The 23,489-nt window shown below is 34.9% G+C and overlaps 1 protein-coding gene across 3 annotated transcripts in view; it reads left to right on the top strand.

The window, feature by feature from the left end:
• The window catches only part of firl (firelighter), a 54,215-nt gene that overhangs the window by 25,457 nt on the left and 5,269 nt on the right, over positions 1 to 23,489 (top strand). For all 3 annotated transcript variants that reach the window (XM_067770072.1, XM_067770075.1, XM_067770074.1), the window contains 3 exons: positions 14,644 to 14,797; positions 19,685 to 19,839; positions 19,907 to 20,267. In XM_067770072.1, the coding sequence (XP_067626173.1) occupies positions 14,644 to 14,797; positions 19,685 to 19,839; positions 19,907 to 20,267 (670 nt within the window). The remainder of the gene's footprint in view (positions 1 to 14,643; positions 14,798 to 19,684; positions 19,840 to 19,906; positions 20,268 to 23,489) is intronic.

The following is a 23,489-nucleotide window of genomic DNA, read 5'->3' as shown; positions in this document are numbered from 1 at the left end:
TTCAACAAGAAATGGTCGGAAATACATAATATGAAAAATTTTCTTTTAATAGAAAAAACTCCTTTCTAAAATTTTGATGTTGCTTTGCCCGGGGCGTGGATATTCGGTGTGGTAGGCATAGCACGCTACCATCACACCACGTCGGCCGCATAAGTGACATAATTTTACCAAGCTACAATTATTTAAACACTGCGAGCCTATTCTTTGTCAATGCTATCCGCAAAGGAGCTTCATAGCATGTTGGGACCTCATTTGCGTTTGTCAAAAGGAGTCCCATCCATAAATAATGGCACAGCGTATGAAACGACGGGAAATACATTAAACTAATTGTGAAATAAATTAACACAAAAGTTACGTTAATCGGAAACGGAAATAAACTTTAAAATTTTTCTACTTCCATGATTTTGTACCATATACTACTGAACTTGAACTTATTGCCATTAAACTTTAACTGCTTAAGATAATACTTAACATACTTAAATTTTCCATTAATGTACGCATTGAATGAATTTCATAATATGCATTTTCCTCAAGTAATGCATACAAATTTGTTCATTAAATAAATCGGTGATTTAAATTATAGTATATTTATATTAGGGTGGGTCGATTTGTATGGACGAAAGTTAACCGATATCGGCCATCGATTTTTCGACAGGATTTGGTCTCAGGAAAAAAGTTCCACTACGCATATACAAAAGGATAATTTTCGAGCCTGCGAAATTTCATCTCTTTGACTTTTTTTCGACTTTGATTTTTAAGGTTTTTTTCATGACCATGTCCGACCAAAAAATGTCCGCTAAAAACGTTGTCGATAACAGTTTTTTGAAAAACAAAAATTTTTTTTTGGGTTGGATAGGGTATACATACATGAAAATTTTACAATCAAATGAAAAAAAACCTTCAAAATCAAAGTCGAAAAAAATGCAAAAAATTTAAATTCGCAGGCTCGAACATTATTTTTTTGGGTATGCGTAGTGGACATTTTTTTTCCTGAGCCCAAATCCTATCGAAAAATCGATGGCGCGATATCGGTTAATAAATCGACCCAGTCTAATGTACATACATATATGACAAAAGTTGCATAGAAAGAGAAGCCTATTTAAAAAAAAGGTTAATTGCTTGCAAATTTTCGTTTTTATCACTGATCAAGCAAATTTAATTTTAAAACCAATAAAGCAATACCTCAATTAAAAACGCATGCAGTTGAGATGTGCAAATATTTGCAAGGCAAATGCAAATATTTACAAGCCAAATGCTTTAGATTTACTGTGTCGCTATTTAATGCGTTTGCGTGTTATGGGGCTTAAATGTTTGTCGTTCAACTTCTACATATTTACTTCATTTTGCCATTACTTACGATTACGTTTCATTTATTTAAGTTTCGAGCAGGGGGTGTGTGTAATATGCTTTTATTGCGGCCAGCATTAGCTTGGCACACAAGCTGTGGCGATTTGTATCAATTACCGGGAAAAACCTCCTATCTTTACATGCGTGCTTATGTATCTGACAGAGGTAAATATTATTTCTGTTGTTTTGGTTAAATGTTTGTATTGAATTGATTTTAATATGAATATTACTTGAAGCTTTTAGATTGAAGAAAGGATTTTATGTATTTAATTAGCGAGCTTTGCTCATATTGCTTTATACAATGGGTTTTGTAATTGATATTAGAGAAAAATTGTAAGTTTACAAATGGCGATGGTTACTAGGACATGTTTCTGAATTTCACTTCTTCATCAGCTAGCTTTTCGGGAGCTGAGCGTTGAACTGGAATATCCAAGTATTAAAAACAAATACTGTAAAAATCCGAACAAATGTTACTAAGCTTTCAAAAGCACGCCTAAAAATCATATCCACACCATTAGGAATAAACTACATACAGAGTGTATGTGCCTACATGGTGATCAAAAGGAATATAAACAAAAAGGCAACTCTTAGAGACCAATTGTACAGCGAACAACGGGACATTCATATGGCTTAGCAGCTAAAGGCATCTATCTACCTTTGCACTGATATGAATGTTGAAGATTCGAGTTCATGTGTAAACATCTTTATTCACGGTATGGGGGAATCCTGAATGTATACGTAAGGTGTAAGTGTAAGTGTAAGCATTGCCATTGTAAATGGTATGATATATGTGGTAAATATGTAGAATGTAGGTGCGGGCGTAGTGTGGGGTACTGATATAATGTACGAAGTACTACATAGAGAATGTGTAAGGCCTAGTGGTTGCTGTTGGTATGCTCTATGGAGTAATACAGAATGGAAGCGTAAGCGTAGTCACTACATGTAGCATAATGTGGGAGCAAGGTACGTGGTAGAGTTTATATGAGCAAAATTACACAGCAATTTAAGGCAAACACGTTACCTACATTTAAATTAAAGTCATGCTCAGAGACCAATTATGTATGCAAGTGCACGAAGAGATGTATACATTTAGCCAGGGGTATAATGCAAACATGATCAACGTGGTAAGGTATTCAGGTTAAAGTTGAAATGTGTTTCTTTTTATGGTTTTGATTTATATGAAAGTAAAACAAGACAAAATAATAACTAAAATAAAATAAAATACAAAAAATGATATAAAATAAAATAAAATAAAATTAAATTAAATTAAATAAAATAAAAAATAAATAAAATAAAGGAAAATAAAGTAAAATAAAATAAAATGAAATAAAGTAAAAGAAAAGAAAATCAAATAAAATAAAATAAAATTAAATTAAATTAAATTAAATTAAATTGAATTTCATTAAATTAAATTAAACTAAATTAACTTAAATAAATTTAAATTAAATTAAAATAAATTAAATTAATTATATTGGTTGGGCCAATTTATAAATGTTTGGTTTGCTAAAATGAGCATTTGTGGCCATAAGTTAATACAGGGTATGTTTGTTATTCCCGACGCGTTTCGACGTTTACCTTACGTCTTCTTTTTTGGGGATATTAATATTAACATTAATAATTATTTAGTTTAGGTAAACGTCGAAACGCGTCGGGAATAACAAATATACCCTGTATTAATTTATGGCCACAAATGCTCATTTTAGCAAACTAAATTAAATTAAATTAAGTTAAATTATTTAAATTAAATTGAATTAAACTAAATTAAATTAAATAAGATGGGATAAAATAAAATAAATAAAGGAAAGTACATTAAAATAAAATAAAATAAAATAAAATAAAATAAAATAAAATATAATATAATATAATTAAAAAAAAACAAAATAAAGGAAAATTAAGTAAAATAAAATAAAATTAAATTAAATTAAAAACAAGTAAGGAAGGTTAAGTTCGGGTGTAACCGAACATTACACACTCAGTTGAGAGCTATGGTGACAACATAAGGGAAAATAACCATGTAGGAAAATGAACCGAGGGAAACCCTGGAATGTGTTTGTATGACATGTGTATCAAATGAAAGACATTAAAGAGTATTTTATGAGGGAGTGGGCCATAGTTCTATAGGTGGTCGCCCTTTAGGGATATCGCCATAAAGGTGGATCAGGGTTGACTCTAGAATTTGTTTGTACAATATGGGTATCAAAAAAAAAAGGTGCTAATGAGTATTTTAAAAGGGAGTGGTGGTAGTTGTATAGGTGGTCGCCTTTTCGAGATATCGCCATAATGGTGGACCAGGGGTGACCCTAGAATTTCTTTGTACAATGTGGGTATCAAAAAAAACGGTGCTAATGAGTATTTTAAAAGGGATTGATCCTTAGTCCATAGGTGGACGCCGTTTCGAGATATCGCCATAAAGATGGACCAGGGATGAGCCTAGAATTTGTTTGTACAATATGGGTATCAAAAAAAAAGGTGCTAATGAGTATTTTAAAAGGGAGTGGGCCTTAGTTCTATAGGTGGACGCCGTTTCGAAATATCGCCATAAAGGTGGACCAGGGGTGACTCTAGGATGTGTTTGTACGATATTGGTATCAAATTAAAGGTATTAATGAGGGTTTTAAAAGGGAGTGGTGGTAGTTGTATAGGTGGTCGCCTTTTCGAGATATCGCCATAAAGGTGGACCAGGGGTGACTCTAGCATACGTTTGTACAATATGGGTATCAAACGAAAGGTGTTAATGAGTATTTTAAAAGGGAGTGGGCCTTAGTTCTATATGTGGACGCCTTTTCGAGGTATCGCAATAAAGGTGGAGCAGGGGTGACTCTAGACTTTGTTTGTACGATATGGGTATTAAATGAAAGGTTTTAATGAGTATTTTAAAAGGGAGTGAGCCTTAGTTCTATAGGTGGACGCCTTTTCGAGATATCGCCATAAAGGTGGACCAGGGGTGACTCTAGAATATGTTTGTACGATATGGGTATCAAATGAAAGGTGTTAATGAGTATTTTAAAAGGACGTGGGGCTTAGTTCTATAGGTGGACGTCGTTTCGAAATATCGCCATAAAGGTGGACCAGGGGTGACTTTAGGATGTGTTTGTACGATATGGGTATCAAATTAAAGGTATTAATGAGGGTTTTAAAAGGGAGTGGTGGTATTTGTATAGGTGGACGCCTTTTCGAGATATCGCCATAAAGATGGACCAGGGGTGACTCTAGAATATGTTTGTACGATATTGGTATCAAATTAAAGGTATTAATGGGAGTTTTAAAAGGCAGTGGTGGTAGTTGTATATGTGAAGGCGTTTTCCAGATATCGACCAAAATGTGGACCAGGGTGACCCAGAACATCATCTGTTGGATACCGCTAATTTGCTTATATAAGTAATACCTGCAAAGATTTCAAGGGTTTTTTATTTCGCCCTGCAGAACATTTTCATTTTCTTCTACTTCATATGGTAGGTGTCACAACCATTTTACAAAGTTTTTTCCAAAGTTATATTTCGCGTCAATAAACCAATCCAATTACCATGTTTCATCCCTTTTTTCGTATTTGGTATAGAATTATGGCATTTTTTTCATTTTTCGGAATTTTCGATATCGAAAAAGTGGGCGTGGTCATAGTCGGATCTCGTTCATTTTTTACACCAAGATAAAGTGCGTTCAGATAAGTACGTGAACTAAGTTCAGTAAAGATATGTCGATTTTTGCTGTAGCTATCGTGTTAACGGCCATGCGGAAGGAAAGACGGACGACCGTGTATAAAAACTGGGCGTGGCTTCAACCGATTTCGCCCATTTTTACACAAAGCAGTTAACGTCATAAAATCTATGCCCCTACCAAATTCCAAAAGGATTGATAAATTTTTGTCGACTTATGGCATTAAAAGTATCCTAGACAAATTAAATGAAAAAGGGCGGAGCCACGCCCATTTTGAAATTTTCTTTTATTTTTGAATTTTGTTGCACCATATCATTACTTTAGTTGAATGTTGACATAATTTACTTATATACTGTAAAGATATTAAATTTTTTGTTAAAATTTTACTTTAAAAAAAATTTTTTTTTTAAAGTGGGCGTGGTCCTTCTCCGATTTTGCTAATTTTTATTAAGCGTACATATAGTAATAGGAGTAACGTTCCTGCCAAATTTCATCATGATATCTTCAACGACTGCCAAATTACAGCTTGCAAAATTTTAAATTACCTTCTTTTAAAAGTGGGCGGTGCCACGCCCATTGTCCAAAATTTTACTAATTTTCAATTCTACGTCATAAGTTCAACCAGCATACCAAATTTCATCGCTTTATCTGTCTTTGGTAATGAATTATTGCACTTTTTCGGTTTTTCGAAATTTTCGATATCGAAAAAGTGGGCGTGGTTATAGTCCGATATCGTTCATTTTAAATAGCGATCTGAGATGAAAATAAAGTAAAATAATATTAAATAAAATAAAAGAAAATAAAATAAAATAAAATAATACAAAACAAAATAAAATAAAATAAAGTCAAACGAAATGAAATAAATTAAACCAAATAAACTAAATAAAGAGAAATGAAATGAAATCAAATAAAAACAGGTATGGAAGGCTAAGTTCGGGTGTAACCGAACATTCCATAGTCAGATGCCAAATTACAGCTTGAAAAACTTTTAAATTACCTTATTTTAAAAGTGGGCGGTGCCACACCCATTGTCCAAAATTTTACTCATTTTCTATTCAACCCACCTACCAAGTTTCATCGCTTTATCTGTCTTTGGTAATGAATTATCGCACTTTTTCGGTTTTTCGAAATGTTGGATATCGAAAAAGTGGGCGTGGTTAGAGTCCGATTTCATTCATTTTAAATAGCGATCTGAGATGAGTGCCCAGGAACTTACATACCAAATATCATTAAGATACCTAAAAATGTACTCAAGTTATTGTGTTAACGGACAGACGGACGGACGAACGAACATGGCTAAATGAATTTATTTTTTTGCCCAGATCATTTTGATATATAAAAGTCTATATCTATCTCTATTAGTTTATGCCTTTACGGGGTGTCGTTATGCGAACAAAATTAATATACTCTGTGAGCTCTGCTTAGCTGAGTATAATAAATAACAATAAAAAAAATTAAGTGAAATTAAATAAAATATAATAAATAAAATCAAACAAAGTAAAAGCAGATAAAATAAAATAAAACGAAAAAATAAAACGAAACAATACAAAATTACGTAAGACAAAATAAAATGAAATAAGTTATTGGTTCTTTACCGAAAAGTTAATGATATATTATAAAAATTATAATTTGTTCTAGGAGACAAAGTTTTTTATGGGATTGTTGCCAATTTGTTATCAGCGTTTTGTAGAAAAGTTATCGATATCGTTATGAAGAATGTGTCGATTTTCTATAGAAAAGTTTTAAATTTCTTATCGGAGTGCCGATAATAAAATAATAATTTGTTGGTATCGGTTGTCAAAAAGCACTAAACTTATTTGTTTCTCGTAAAGTAGCCTCTGTTGTGGTTTAGCTTCAACCCCTAAGCAAGCTCTAGCCACCTGTATGTTTACACATCGAATTTACCGAGTAGTTGGTACTCAAACCTTTTGTTTCTGGAATTGCAAATATGTTGTTGTGTAGCAGGACTAACTAATTGCAATTCATAAGTCATTAACTTGTAACTCTTTTTTCAAATACCAGTCACGAAAACTTTATACTAGGTACAAACACACACCAAATTGGCAATTTATACCATTTGGGAAATTTCTTGCGCAATTTATCATATAATAAATTGTAATAATAAATTGCCAGTTTAAACAAGTAAGGAAGGCTAAGTTCGGGTGTAACCGAACATTACATACTCAGTTGAGAGCTGTGGAGACAAAGTAAGGGAAAATCACCATGTTGTAAAAGGAACCTAGGGTAACCCTGGAATGTGTTTGTATGACATGTGTATCAAATGGAAGGTATTAAAGAGCGCCATAAATGTGGACCAGGCCTGACTCTAGAATTTGTTTGTACGATATGGGTATCAAATGAAATGTGTTAATGATAATTTTAAAAGGGAGTGGGCCTAAGTTCTATAGGTGGACGCCTTTTCGAGATATCGCCATAAAGGTGGACCAGGGGTGACTCTAGAATATATTTTGTACGATATGGGTATCAAATGAAAGGTATTAATGAGTATTTTAAAAGGGCGTGGGCCTAAGTTCTATAGATGGCCGCCGTTTCGAGATATCGCCATAAAGGTGGACCAGGGGTGACTCTAGAATTTATTTTGTACGATATGGGTATCAAATGAAAGGTATTAATTAGTATTTTAAAAGGGCGTGGGCCTAAGTTCTATAGATGGACGCCGTTTCGAAATATCGCCATAAAGATGGATCAGGGGTGACTCTAGAATTTGTTTGTACGATATGAGTATCAAATGAAAGGTGTTAATGAGTATTTTAAGAGGGTGTGGGCCTTAGTTCTATATGTGGACGCCTTTTCGAGATATCTCCATAAAGGTGGACCAGGGGTGACTCTAGAACTTGTTTGTACTATATGGGTATCAATCGAAAGGTGTTAGTAAGTGTTTTAAAAGGGAGTGGGCCTTAGTTCTATAGGTGGACGCCTTTTCGGAATATCGTTATAAAAGCGCACCAGGGTTGACTTTAGAATGCGTTTGTACAATATGGGTATCAAACGAAAAGTGCTTTAAAACGGAGTGGGCCTTAATTCTATAGGTGAACGCCTTTTCGGAATATCGTTATAAAAGGACCAGGGATGACTCTAGAATGCGTTTGTATAATATGGGTATCAAATGAAAGGTGTTAATGAGTATTTTAAAAGGGCGTGGGCCTTAGTTCTATAGGTGGATGCCTTTTCGAGATATCGCCATAAAGGTGGACCAGGGGTGACTCTAGAACTTGTTTGTACGATATGGGTATCAAATGAAAGGTGTTAATGAGTATTTTAAAAGGGCGTGCGCCTTAGTTCTATAGGTGGACGCCTTTTCGAAATATCGCCATAAAGGTGGAACAGGGGTGACTCTAGAATTTGTTTGTACGATATGGGTATCAAATGAAAGGTGTGAATGAGTATTTTAAAAAGGAGTGGGCCTTAGTTCTATATGTGGACGCCTTTTCGAGATATCGCCATAAACATGGACCAGGGGTGACTCTAGAATTTGTTTGTACTATATGGGTATCAAATGAAAGGTGTTTATGAGTATTTTAAAAGGGTGTGGGCCTTAGTTCAATAGGTGGATGCGTTTTCGAGATATCGCCATAAACGTGGACCAGGGGTGACTCTAGAATTTGTTTGTACGATATGCGTATCAAATGAAAGGTGTTAATGTGTATTTTAAAAAGGAGTGGCCTTAGTTCTATATGTGGACGCCTTTTCGAGATATCGCCATAAACGTGGACCAGGGGTGACTCTAGAATGTGTTTGTACGATATGGGTATCAAATTAAAGGTATTATTGAGGGTTTTAAAAGAGAGTGAAAGCGTTTTCGAGATATCGACCAAAATGTGGACCAGGGTGATCCAGAACATCATCTGTCGGGTACCGCTAATTTATTTATATATGTAATACCACGAACAGTATTCCTTCCAAGATTCCAAGGGCTTTTGATTTCGCCCTGCAAAACTTTTTCATTTTCTTCTACTTAATATGGTAGGTGTCACACCCATTTTACCAAGTTTTTTTCTAAAGTTATATTTTGCGTCAATAGACCAATACAATTACCACGTTTCATCCCTTTTTTCGTATTTGGTATATAATTATGGCATTTTTTTCATTTTTCGTAATTTTCAATATCGAAAAAGTGGGCGTGGTCATAGTCGGATTTCGGCCATTTTTTACACCAATACAAAGTGAGTTCAGATAAGTACGTCAACTGAGTTTAGTATAGATATATCGATTTTTGCTCAAGTTATCGTGTTAACGGCCGAGCGGAAGGACAGACGGTCGACTGTGTATAAAAACTGGGCGTGGATTCAACCGATTTCGCCCTTTTTCACAGAAAACAGTTATCGTCCTAGGAGCTAAGCCTCTACCAAATTTCACAAGGATTGGTTAATTTTTGTTCGACTTATGGCATTAAAAGCATCCTAGACAAATTAAAGAGGGCGGAGCCACGCCCATTTGGAATTTCTTTTTATTTTTGTATTTTGTTGCATCATATCATTACTGGAGTTGAATGTTGGCATAATTTACTTATATGCTGTAAAGATATTATATTTTCTTTTAAAATTTGAATTAAAAAAAAAAAATTTTTAAAAAGTGGGCGTGGTCGTTCTCCGATTTTGCTAATTTTTATTAAGCAGACATAAAGTAATAAGAGTCACGTTCCTGCCAAATTTCATCATGATATCTTCAACGACTGCCAAATTACAGCTTGCAAAACTTCTAAATTACCTTCATTTAAAAGTGGGCGGTGCCACACCCATTGTCCAAAGTTTTACTAGTTTTCTATTCTGCGTCATATGCTCAACTCACCTAACAAGTTTCATCGCTTAATGCGTATTTGGTAATGAATTATCGCACTTTTTCGATTTTTCGAAATTTTCGATATCGAAAAAGTGGGCGTGGTTATTGTCCGATATCGTTCATTTTAAATAGCGATCTGAGATGAGTGCCCAGGAACCTACATACCAAATTTCATCAAGATACCTCAAAATTTACTCAAGTTATCGTGTTAACGGACGGACGGATGGACATGGCTCAATCGAATTTTTTTTCGATACTGATGATTTTGATATATGGAAGTCTATATATATCTCGATTCCTTTATACCTGTACAACCAACCGTTATGCAATCAAAGTTAATATACTCTGTGAGCTCTGCTCAACTGAGTTTAAAAAAATTGCGTAATAAATTGTTTCAAACAGCAAATGCAACCTTGTAAAGTGTGTTTATTGAGTAGATTTAAACGTCAGTTACGCATGGCTCAACTACATATATGGCTGGCTCATCTCATCAGCTGATTTTATTTTTTTCATTTCACTGGAGTAGGGATTGTCAAAAGGAAATGGCAAACTCAAAATTAAACCAAAACATTGAACAAATTTTCTTACAACACACAAACATTTTAAAGTTTTATGTTTTCATTCCATTCCATTCGCCTATTACCAACAGGCACATTTTGACAGTCTGAACAAAAGTAGTTGTTGCTGTAGAGATGAGCCAACCAGCTATAAAATTACTATTGTGTAAGCTAAATTGAGTTGTATGAACACCACTCAATTTAAATCGAAATTGCCTCAATTTATTTTTCTATTTGAACATAGTATTAAACTATTTTTCGTAAATTGCGTCTTTGATGAAATCAGGCATGCTTAACCAACGAACCGATATCATTTCGCTACGATAATTAACGTTAATAAACGAAACAAAGTCATTTCGTTTCGTTTATTAACGTTAAGAACGTCAAATTAACGAAATGATTTCGTTTCGTTTTCTGCCGTATCAAAACGGAATCAAATCGTTTATGTTGATTATTAATTTCAAACTATGCTGGCAAAGCTGATTGATGGCGGAGTCATTAAAGGTGAAAGCATTAGCCAAGCTGATTGCAACTTTTCTCATGAATTTTGACAGTACGAACATTTCTCAGAGTGTTTTTGACATTACCACTAACGAATTACACAAACAAATTATATGGAGTTTGTGTGTGTATGTGCGCTCATTGTTACCACCTTACGGCTTCACCATGGCTATAGCATTGCCAGCACAATTCAAACATAAAGTATCACGTTTTTGTTAACGTTTTTAACGTTAACGAAAGCTTTTCGTTTCGGTTAAAAACGAGATACAATTTATCTTGATAATTTCTTTATCGATAATATTTCGAAGTGTTTCAACGGAAACGGTGGACATTTTTTGATAAACGATTAGCTTAACGTTAAGGTGCATCCCTGGATGAAATCACAGCCATAAAATATGTTCAGCACGGCGTATGAGCAACATTTTTATATTCCTTATTTTGGGGCGTTCACATCAAGTGTTGTCACTCGAAAAACTTAATATTTCCAATATCCACGAAAATTGGTGAAAATGTTGTTATTGTAATCTGTGAAAGAAGAAGAACCGAAATATGAACGGGTTGGGATAATACATGGTCACGAAAAAGTGCTCTTTCTGCTTTTTGATTATTTTCGATAAATATTTAGCCCGACCATTTTTTACGTACCAAAGAGAATTTTGGATGACTCTGGTAATACTTAACCTGAACCTACACGAAATCCTGACAATTTTTTTATTTAAGTCATTGCATGATGCAATAAAACCGCATAGGTGACGTCAATATTACAAAACGCAGACGCATTTGACGGCTCGCGTGGTGTAGTTGTAGCGTGCTCCGCCTACCACTCCGAAGATGGTGGGTTCAACTACCGATCAAAGCAAATCGAAAAATTGGAAAAAAGTTGTTTCAATTAGAAACAAGTAAGGAAGGCTAAGTTCCGGTGTAACCGAACATTTTATACTCAGCTGTGAGCTTTGGAGACAAAGGGGAAATCACCATGTAGGAATATGAACTTAGGGTAACCCTGGAATGTGTTTGTATGACATGGGTATCAAGGGGCCTTAGTTCTATAGATGGACGCCTTTTAGAGAAATTGCCATGAAGGTGGACCAGGAGTGACTCTAGAATGTGTTTGTACGATATGGGTATCAAATTAAGGGTATTAATGAGGGTTTTAAAAGGGAGTGACCCTTAGTGACAGTATTCCTGTCATGAGTCCAAGGGCTTTTGATTTCGCCCTGCAGAACTTTTTCATTTTCTTCTACTTAATGTCACTTAGTGTCTCCTATTTTACAAAGTTTTTTCTAAGGTTATACTTTGCGTCAAAAAACCAATACAATCACCATGTTTCATCCCTTTTTTCGTATTTGGTACAGAATTATGGGATTTTTTCATTTTTCGAAATTTTCGATATCGAAAAAGTGGGCGTGGTCATAGTCGGATTTCGCCCATTTTTAATGCGAAAATAAAGTGAGTTCATATAAGTACGTGAATTAAGTTTAGTAAAGATATATCGATTTTTCCTCAAGTTGTCGTGTTAGCGATCGAGCGTAAAGACAGACGGTTGACTGTGTATAAAAACTGGGCGTGGCTTCAAACTGATTTCGCCCATTTTCACAGAAAGCAGTTATTGTCATAGAAGCTATGGCCTTACCAAATTGCACAAGGATTGGTAAATTTTTGTTCGACTTATGGCATTAATAGTATTCTAGACAAATTAAATGAAAAAGGGCGGAGCCACGCCTATTTTGAAATTTTCTTTAATTTTTGTATTTTGTTGCACTATATCATTTCTGGAGTTGAATGTTGACATAATTTACTTATATACTGTAAACATATTAAATTTTTTGTTAAAATTTGACTTTAAAAAAATTTTTTTTTCAACCTAATTTGCTAATTTTTATTTAGCACACATATAGTAACAGGAGTAACGTTCCTGCTAAATTTCATCATGATATCTTCAACGGCTGTCAAATTACAGCTTGCAAAACTTTTAAATTCCTTCTTCTAAAAGTGGGCGGTGCAACGCCCAATGTCTAAAATTTTGCTAATTTTCTATTCTGCGTCATAAGGTTAATAACCCACCTACCAAGTTTCATCGTTTTATCCGTCTTGGGTAATGAATTATCGTACTTTTTCGGTTTTTCGAAATTTCATTAAGATACCTCAAAATTTACTCAAGTTATTGTGTTTACGGACAGACGGACGGACATGGCTAAATGAATTTCTTTTTTCGCCCAGATATTTTGATATATAGAAGTCTATATCTATCTCGATTAGTTTATGCCGTTACGGGGTACCGTTATGCGAACAAAATTAAAATACTCTGTGAGCTCTGCTCAGCTGAGTTTAAAAAGTTTTTCAAAGCTGGGTCGCACCTCGCTAGTGATTTGGCAAGAGTGTACTTCTGCCATGAAAAGCTCTCAGTAAAAACTCATCTGCCTTGCAGAAGTCGTTCGGAGTCGGTATAAAACATGTAGATCCCTTCCGGCCAATTTGTAGGAAACTTAAAAAGGAGCACGACGCAATTGGAAGAGATCTCTTCAGAGGTTATCGCACCTTGCATTTATTTATTATTTTAACCGCATTTGGCAAAATTCGCTCTCATAACTAAAAGAGTTTCTTCATATTATTTTCTGCAGCAATGACTTTTTCGTTATAACGAAAAATCCTACATTCATGATATGCTGAAATATGAAATAACGTACAGGAAAATAAATCTTGCGGTGTGGTTTTTCTTTGTAGGCGCGAGCTGTTTGTATATGAAGTGAGGCCAACGGCCATTACTTCCATTTTCAAGCGTTAATTCCGTGGGCATTACTTCGTTGCACCAGAATTACGAAGCTCCTGAGAGGAAATGACAAAGTTTTAGTCAACGGAACGGAATAACCGGATCTTGAAAGCATAACATTGCTCACAACTAAGGAATATGGGAACAGGCCGTTGATGTCAATGAGATGACTGACGATTTGGAAAATAAGATATCGTAAGAAACATTTGGAACAACATGAAATACTTCCAGCCTTATCATAATGTTCTGATATGCTCTACCTATCTACCTGTCTCTCATCTCTCTCACCCTCTTCTTCTCAAGTCGGCGTTTTTCCATTTTACCTTATTCCTCTCACTCAATATCCTAATCCCTTTAAATTTTCTGTAAATCTTTCCCCTTTTCCTCTTAGTCTTCCTGCTCTTGCTATAATCTTACTCTCTCATTACTAATTCTAATCCTCAACTTTAGCTGATTGTCTTTGTTATATACATTTAGGTTAGTAGTAAGTAGTCGAATATGTACGAACGTCTACCATTCGTATCGGTACTGCCAATTTTATGAAGATTGGAGCTGCAAGCTTACCTCCTAATCGCCAGTGCAAGAATGCTATGGCACAGTGTTATAGGGAAATCCTTGCCTAAAACTCTTCAGCTAAAATCGCGCCAATGGAAATAGACCATTAATATTGTAAAGAATTTAGGAAAATTCCGCCTATTTGCAACCTTCTGCTAACGTTCGAATAACTTAACTGTTGAATAAATAAATCCACTATTCAATAATGCAAAATGGCCTTTATTAAAGTACTTCACAATAACACTTCTACTTCTCAACAGATAGCGTGTTTAAATCAAACTGATTGCCATGCTTCAGCTGGTGCTGCTTTTATACTCTTCGGGTTCCTTGTTTGCATATTTCTAGGCGTTTCCACTGCTTAGTATCGGCTTAGAGATGATAGTATCTCTTAGTGTTGCTAATATTCGTCACAATATCAAATATTTTATTATACATATTTTATTTACTTTATATTTTCAGCACAAACAAAGTTTCCAAAAGAATAATGGACATCGCTCAGGACGTATGTGAATTTTTTGTTGTATTCATAAAAATTCTATTAGAACTATTTCTTCGGATATTTGACAAGATGATGACTAAAAAGCTAAAAGATATAAGTGGCGAAATCGTACTGGTAAGAATGGACACAAATTGTATCTTTAGAAAACGTAGAGGTAAATGTTATCACAGACATATACTGTGGTAGAGATTGAGGTAGTGGTGAAAGGATAAGGTTACGATGGGGAGGAAATGCTGAAGAGAGTAGATGGAATTGTGCAAATAAAACCACGTTAACATAGGTCCCATTCCTAGGAACTAGACTATAAGCTGTAAATGTTCTCATTTCTCTCCCAGGCGAGTGTCAGGAAATGGGGTCAATGCTGCATCCCATATATCCATGCTAATTATATGGAAATGCTTATAAGGGCAATGTTTGTAACGGCTAATCTCAAGAAGTACCAAACCGATTTTTATGAATTTTTTTTTTTAAAGTATTGGCGTAAATAAACACCCTGCGCTTTTTATTTTTTCCATTTTCATAAACTAAAGCCCTTTATTTTTAGGATAAATTTGATGAAATCCACAAATAACGCAAGCATAAGACTTTTCGATGGCCAAACCAAAGCCACAGCGGGCCAACAAAAAAATCTTTGTGTTTGTGAAGTGAGCGTAGAGCAAGTGTATTTGCACCATATATATAATACTTCTATATCAATACCTTCCTATCTTCCTAATGTGCAAATTTTCTGTCAATCATTATTTGCTGAAACTGTGCAAATGCATGTTCTGCGCCTGCGCGGGCTTTGTTAGGGTTAGTGAATTGTAGTAGCGTGTGTAAAAAAAGGTATTAAAGGGGTAACAACGGGTCACTATCCTCTTTACACAACTTCTGCATACTAATTGTTATAAAATCTCAGTTTAGTCGATTAAACAATGAAAAGGGCAACAAATACAATACAAGGCTTGGTGTATTTATTATTTAAACATGGGCTGCAGCCATATAAACTACATTATTTACATAAATAGAAGAAAAAAAACAAGGCGAATAACTTATATTTTTGAAATGAAAAAAATTCAAATATACTTATACATACATCCCAACAAGCATTTCTTTAAACGTTTTTAAAAATAATTTAAAGTCAATTGGCTTGAACAAACGATATATAAACGTTTTCAAAATTTTACTTATTTTGAGTTTTTTAATGAAGTAAATTTTTGATGAAGTAAACAAATTATGAGTACTGGGCTGGCTGCTATTGGTGTTGAAATAATATCAATTTTGTAATTTTTTCTAACATAATCTTGTTGTTACACTGCTTGTTGAAATATACCAGGCATGCTTAACCAACGAACCGATATCATTTCGTTACGATAATTAACCAGGGACCGATCTATTCGATCAAATTCAATTCACTGCACGATTTGCCTGAACTTGGGTTGTAGGTAGTCCTTTGCCTGGATAAGTACTAAGGATGCTCTTTTCTTTGGAATTGGGCCAGGATCGGTCTATTCCAAAAAGTTATATTCATGATTCGGTTTGCCTTAATTTTGGTATAAATATTTGGCTTTTCTATCATAAGCCACTGATAGATATCTGAAGTATTCAGTCATTACTGGAAGATGCTACGGCAGTGGACATAATTTAAAAATAATAACATTCGATAAATTCCCGAACGAAAGAAAAATATTTATTTATTTAATTTTTCAAATTTTAACTGAACTTTATTGTCTTTGTTGACAATCTTTTTCCAATCCTCTCATTCTTTTATTAAAATAAATTATTTGCATGCAATTAAAAGCTATTTTTTAATGATGACAAAGAAGTATTACTTCTCACGAACGAACATAAGTACCCGCACGCCTTTTTTTATTGGTAGCCATGTAAACTCAATTTCTATATTCCAATAGATGTCATCGTAAGATCATTAAATTCAACGAGTATTTTAAAGATGAACAGTTTTTTAAATCGAATTAATTTAACGTCCCATAAATACTTAACACACGATTTTGATTCTGTCAATCCACTTAGCTTCGAGCAGTGTTGTTGCTCAAAATTTATTATACTGCCCCTAACTATGCTTTTGTGGCGGAGAAAACAAAAACATATTAGCAGTTTGAAAACAGATATAACTAATTAAGTGTGCTTTTGTGCTTTTCTCTATTTATTCATAAAAATAAAATAATTTAAAAAAAATTTTTTAAGTTAAACTTTTTTATTGAAAACAATACTTACATGAAGTAATAAGCTGTCAGGCTAATGGGTTTGTGGTCTTCGAGGTACAAATGCTTGTTGTTGTTGTAGCGATAATGACACTCCCTAAAGGTTTTGGGGAGTGTTATCGTGTTCCTTACGGTAACAAGAACCATTTAATTAAAAGCCCGATCATCTCGTGAACGATTTGATTTGAGCGTAAAATTTCTATTGATAGTCATAAGTAAGACCAACTGAACCTTAACCAGGTTATGCTACGCCTCACATTTTTAGAAATTTCACGCGCCCAGCGCTTTTATTTAATTGTCTGTTCAACGCCCTAGATTGTTGAGGAGTGTGATAACTAGTATCTAGGACATACCTAATTATTTTCCAGCTTTTAGTATTATTATTACTTCATGTAAATATTGTTTTCAATAAAACCGTTTAACTTAAACATTTCTTTTTAATCATTTTATTTTCAAGTTTTTAGTCTTTATTTAATTGTACATCATGTCTCATTATATTTAGTTTATTTAGTGACTCATTATTACAAGGACTATTTCCTGACAATTTGTTACAATCTAAGTCCTCAATACATAACCCTTCCAAAGACTTTACTCGACTCTACGCCACGTATGCTTGTCTCCCCTCCAGCTCCAAAATATTTTGATGTCACTTCTACCGGACTGTATAAGCAGATCCTACAGGCTGCCGGATTACTGTAGCGTTTTCCAAGCGGAAATATTAGCCGTACCAAAGCAGTAGAAACCCTGGAAGAGAATAGCTTAAGCTGCAACCGTGTTAACTTTTATATTGACAGTCAAGAAGCAATTAAAGCAATAATCTCGCATAGCACAGCATCTAAATGCGGTTTAGAGTGTAAGCAGTATCAGGAGAGAATCGGGACAGGGAGAAGCATACATCTATATTGGGTCCCAGGGCATATGGGAATAGATGGAAATGAAAAAGCGGACGAACTAGCTAAAAGGGCGCATCCCTTAAAGCTTGCTCCGCAGACGTCCCAATTAGATTGGGCTAGATCAAGCGAAGGCGAGAGGTGCACACGATCGACCAAGCGGGAAAGGCGTGGGTTCAAACGTCGTAAACGTGTAAAGTGTCGAAGATTATGTGTAGGTCTTACAACCTTAGACTAACGCAGTTGCTTCTATCATTAAAAAGAGATTACCCTAGACTCATGGCGGGTATTCTGACTGGACACGGCCTTCTGGCGTCACATGCCTTTAAATTAGGCTTGGCCAGAGATAGCAGATGTAGGAAATGCGGGTTGGAGGAGGAAACGATCGAGCACGTTCTGTGCTCGTGCCCTGCACTTGCCAGGCTAAGACTCCAGCTATTAGAAGTGATACAGCTGTCAGATCTAGAAGCAGCAAGTGGCTTAAGTACAAGGAAGCTTTTAGTATTTGCTAAGAGGACGGAGTTATTTTATAACATAGGTCCTGGTTTTTGATAGGGCTTTTCAGTTTGGTCGTTAAAACAAACTTCTGGTAACACTACGGACTCAACCAGTATATGTGAGGTCCTCATGGACCGGTCAGTTCAACCTAACCTAACCTACCGGACTGTATGTAAATTTTGTTCCAAATATAAGCCAAATCGGACATCATAGGTCGCTTTCTATTCTTGTATGTATTATGTGTTCCAAATATGGACCAAATCGGACCACAAATACGAAAATTTTGAATATCTCGATCTTTGCGCCACCTAGCGGTGATTTTTTCACAGGCCGTTTTCTATTCATGTATGCATTATGTGTTCCAAATATAAGCCAAATCGGATCACAAATACGATTTTTGGATATATCGATCCTTGCGCCACCTAGCGGCGATTTTTTCATAGGTCGCTTTCTCTTCTTGTATGTATTACGTGTTCCAAATAAGAGCCAAATCGGACCAAAGAGGATAGATATAATAAGAGCCGTCACTCGTTATTTTTTAGGCATTTGCTCGATGTAAACTGTGAGGTAGTCGCTACTTTTTTTTTGGGCGAGATGTTTATAAATGTCTTCTATAAAATTTCATGGTGTATTTGTGTTTATTTTTCCGACTGTATTTAATTAATTATTTAATTCTCTTTCCAAAAATCACGTTTGCATAAAGTGTCAACACCGCATGAATAAATGGGAGGCAATTCAAAAATGTCCCTCATAAAATAAAAGTAGCGACTGCCTCACAGTTTACATCGAGTAAATGCCTAAAAAATAACGAGTGGCGGCTCTTTTTATATCTATCCTCTTTGATCGGACCACAAATACGATTTTTGTGAATATCTCGATCTTTGCGCCACCTAGTGGCGATTTGTTTTTCTTATTATTGCATTGTCATCGGGTTCTGAACTATATTCCAAGTTTCAAGCTTGTAGCTTCTCGGGAAGTTAATTAAATTTCAATTACAAAATTCGTTCACAACGGCCGTGCAGCCTGTCAAGTCAATCTAAATAAAACCGTTTAAAAACATTTGCAAAACATCTAGAAATTTTGAAATCCATCAACATGGATCGTGATCCAGTATTGGCAGCATTGCCTCATCGTGTGACACTAGCCTTATTTTATACTGTCATGTGGAGATCTTTGTAGGTCTAGGAACGAAATCGTAAGCTATAAAACCTTTTGAATACTTTGTATTATCGATTATCGAAGGGAAAATTGTATGTAGGGAATCTATTTATTTAATTACCGATTAAGTACGAAGATAATTTAGTTATAAGTCAACTTGGTTGTTAGAGCAGGGTAATTTCTGTACATAAACTCAAACAATATTGTATGCAACAATAAACTTACATCGACGTATTTCATATTCAATCCCCCAGATAACAGGCGCTGGTCATGGCATTGGACGCGAGTTGGCGTTGCATTATACCGCCTTTGGCAGTGTAGTGATATGCGTAGATATTAATGAAAAAAACAATGAAGAGACGGTAAAAAAAGCTAAACGACTTATGCAGACCTCAGTACATGCTTATACGTATGTAAAATTAAGTATATAAAAGTCAAATTGATAAACTCTTATCACCCATTCTGCCCTTTTACAGTTGCGATGTTTCCGATCGTGAGGCTGTCTTAAAACTAGCCGTCAAAGTCGAGTCTGAAGTAGGACGCATATCAGTGTTAGTGAACAATGTTGGTATTATGCCCACGCATCCGCTGGAGCAACACACAGCGAAAGAGATAAAGCGTGTCTTTGATATAAATGTTTTATCACATTTCTGGGCGCTTGAAGCTTTTTTGCCGCATATGAAGCAACAAGGACGGGGTCATATTATTTGTATTTCTTCAATAGCCGGTATAGTAGGCTTAACAAATTTAGTGCCATATTGTGCCACTAAATATGCTGTACGCGGTATGATGGAAGCGCTGCATGAGGAACTGCGTGATGGACCTTATAAAAATTTGGTAGGTGGTAAATCTGAAGGGAAATTTATACCCAAAATAAATATGCAGAACTTTTGGGCAAAGAAATATCAAACACACATACACCTATTCAACACTACTTTCGAAAATATCATTTTGATTTTTGAGAGCATCAATTCGATTTTAGAAAGTGCGAACTTACATTTAAAATGTGTCATATGGGCTTTAGAAGGAAATCATTCGATTTAAAAAGCGTGAAATATTCCTTAGATGAGTCAAATATATTGTAACGAATTTAGGGGAAATTCCGCTTAGTTGAAACCTTCTGCTGAAGTTCGAATCGCTAAACTGTTGAATAAATTACTTCAATATTCTCTATTGCAAAATGGTCTTTATTAGACTACTTTGGGAGTAGAACAATTATTCTTCACAATTATACTTCACTTCGCAACTGATAGCGTGTTTAAATCAAACTGGTTAGTTATTACTCAGATTGCGCTGATTTTATACTCTCTGTTGCCTCGTACGCAAATTTCGCCAAAGCTCTAGACCTACATAAGAGTGGTTGCTTTATTGTTGTTGTGGATTTATTTAGTAGCAGCTTAGTGATGCTAATATTCGTCACAGTATTTTAGAAAGAATTAAATATACTTCAGAGAAGAGCATCTATACTTCAGAAAGTGTCAAATATATTTTCGACAAGATCAATGCGATAATATTATTAGCTACATACATGAAATTAAATTTAAATAAAATAAAAAAAATTAATGCGGTTCTAAAGTACATTTGATATTTTCTAAATTAGACAGTATAATTCTAATGTTATTATGATGCCTTCGAAAATATGTACATACATATGTCTAGTCCAAATGGCACTTTTTCAAATCAAATTGACGTTTTCTAAAATCTAATTAAAATTTCCGAAAGTATTGTAGAAAAAGGTGTAGTTTAAACTACGCAAACCACATGTGCCGTCACATGCCATACGGAGCTCTGCATGATCATTTCGATCTAAATTCTGCTGCGCAGAACCAAACGTAGTTTACGAAAAACCCAAACCACGAACGAGCACAAAACAAAAAGCCAAACAAGCAACTATTGGCCCGTCTTTTCTACTTGTTTAGGTATTTTAAATATAACAAGTAAGGGCGCGAATGTCTTCGGCTGTGCCGAAGACTTCATACCTTTCATGAATGGGGCTGAACAATAATCTTATCCCATTAGTAATCTCCAAATAATCGGCTGTATAAGATAAGAAATAGTGAACAGATGTACATACCTAAACGCTTTTTAAGATAAAAATAAAATAAATAAAAAATAAAAAATAAAAATTTTTAAGTTAAACGATTTTATTGAAAACAATACTTACGTGAAATAATAATACTAAAAGCTAGAAAATAATTAGGTAGGTCCTAGGTACTAGTCATCACACTCCTGATCAATCTAGGGCGTTGATCAGACAATTAAATAAAAGTGTTGGGGCTGTAAAATTTCTAAAAATGTGAGGCGAAGCATAACCTTATTAAGGTTCAGTTGGTCTTATATAAGACTGTCAATAGAAATTTGACGTGTCCAACGCTTTTATTTAATTGTCTGATAAACGCCCTAGATTGATCAGGAGTGTGATGACTAGTACCTAGGACCTACCTAATTATTTTCTAGCTTTTAGTATTATTATTACTTCATGTAAGCATCGTTTTCAATAAAACCGTTTAACTTAAAAATTTTGTTTTAATTATTTTATTTTCCAGTTTTTAGTCTTTATGTAATTGCCTATTATTTCTCATTCTATTTAGTTCATTTAGTGACTCTTTTTTAAAAGGACTCTGACAATTTGTTACAATCTAAGTCCTCAATACATAATCCTTTCAAAGACTTTACTCGACTCTGCGCCACATATGCTTGTCCCTCCTCCAACTCCAAAATATTTTGATGTCACTTCTACCGGACTGTATGTAATATTTGTTCCAAATATGAGCCAAATCGGATATCATAGATCGCTTTCTATTCATGTATGTATGTATTATGTGTTCCAAATATGAGCCAAATCGGACCACAAATACGAACTTTTGAAATATTTCGATCCATGCTCCACCTATCGGAGTTTTTTTCTTATTATTGCATTGTCATCGGGTTCAGAACTATATTCAAAGCTTCAAGCTTGTAGCTTATCGGGAAGTTACTTAAATTTCAATTACAAAATTCGTGCCAACCAGCCAGCCTGTCAAGTCCAGCTAAATAAAACCGTTTAAAAATAGGTAGGCACTTTATGTGAGAATGCAAAGTTTCACGTTTTTTGTGGTCTGCGTGTAAAAATTATGACTACGAATCACGTATTTCAACAATATATGACGTAAACCTATTTGATGAAATTTGAAGCTTCTAGCCATAAAAAAGGGGGCAAAAATTACAGTTTATATGAGATATATCTAATATATATTATAAATGGGAAAGTTTGGATGTTAAGATGTTTGGATGTTTGGATGTTTGGATGTTTAGATGTTTGGATGTTTGGATGTTTGGATGTTTGGATGTTTGGATGTTTGGATGTTTGGATGTTTGTCCAGACGTTTGTCTTTGTGACTCAATAACGCAAGAACGGCTGGACCGATTTGGATGAAATTTTGCACACATATAGCCAATACTCTAGAAGGATCTACTAGCTATATATTTTTCAAAAGGGGCGTGGTCCCCGCCCCCTAGGAACAGTTATAATTTAATTATTATATTTTTTCGTCTTTGCGACTGAATCACGCCAGAATGGCTACACGGATTTTGATGAAATTTGGGACACAGACAGTAGTCTACTAGCGAAATTTTTTTCGAACATGGAAAGAGGGGTGGGGGTCCCACGACCCTTCGAGAAATTATTTTTCATAATTTTTACACATTATAACTTTACGTATACTGGCCTTCACCAATATCACAGACTCAAGGGGTCAAATAAGTCGAGGGCTTACAAAGTAAGCAGTGACACCTTCCGCCCGCCCCCCTTTATCTCCCCCTCTGGTGTAAAATCCATAAATTGTTATAACTCAATCTAAATTTTCTCCTAAATCAATAGTTTTTGGTATCTGGTACATACAGAACGAGATCTAGACAATTTTGGAGGAACGATCAGTGGTCCTCTCCTCTACTCCCGCCATCCGCCATCCATCAATTGTTTTTATTAGCACGCTTTTATTAGCTTTACCTGTATGTTTCTATCTAACTTTTTATTCGCTCCAATGCGCCTGCTGCCTTATTAACATGGTTTTATAATTA

Source organism: Eurosta solidaginis, chromosome 2 (genome assembly GCF_040869045.1).
Source record: "Eurosta solidaginis isolate ZX-2024a chromosome 2, ASM4086904v1, whole genome shotgun sequence".
Lineage (NCBI taxonomy): Eukaryota > Metazoa > Arthropoda > Insecta > Diptera > Tephritidae > Eurosta > Eurosta solidaginis.
The sequence above is the reverse complement of the archived record's forward strand: the minus strand, read 5'-3'. Positions and strand labels throughout refer to the sequence as shown.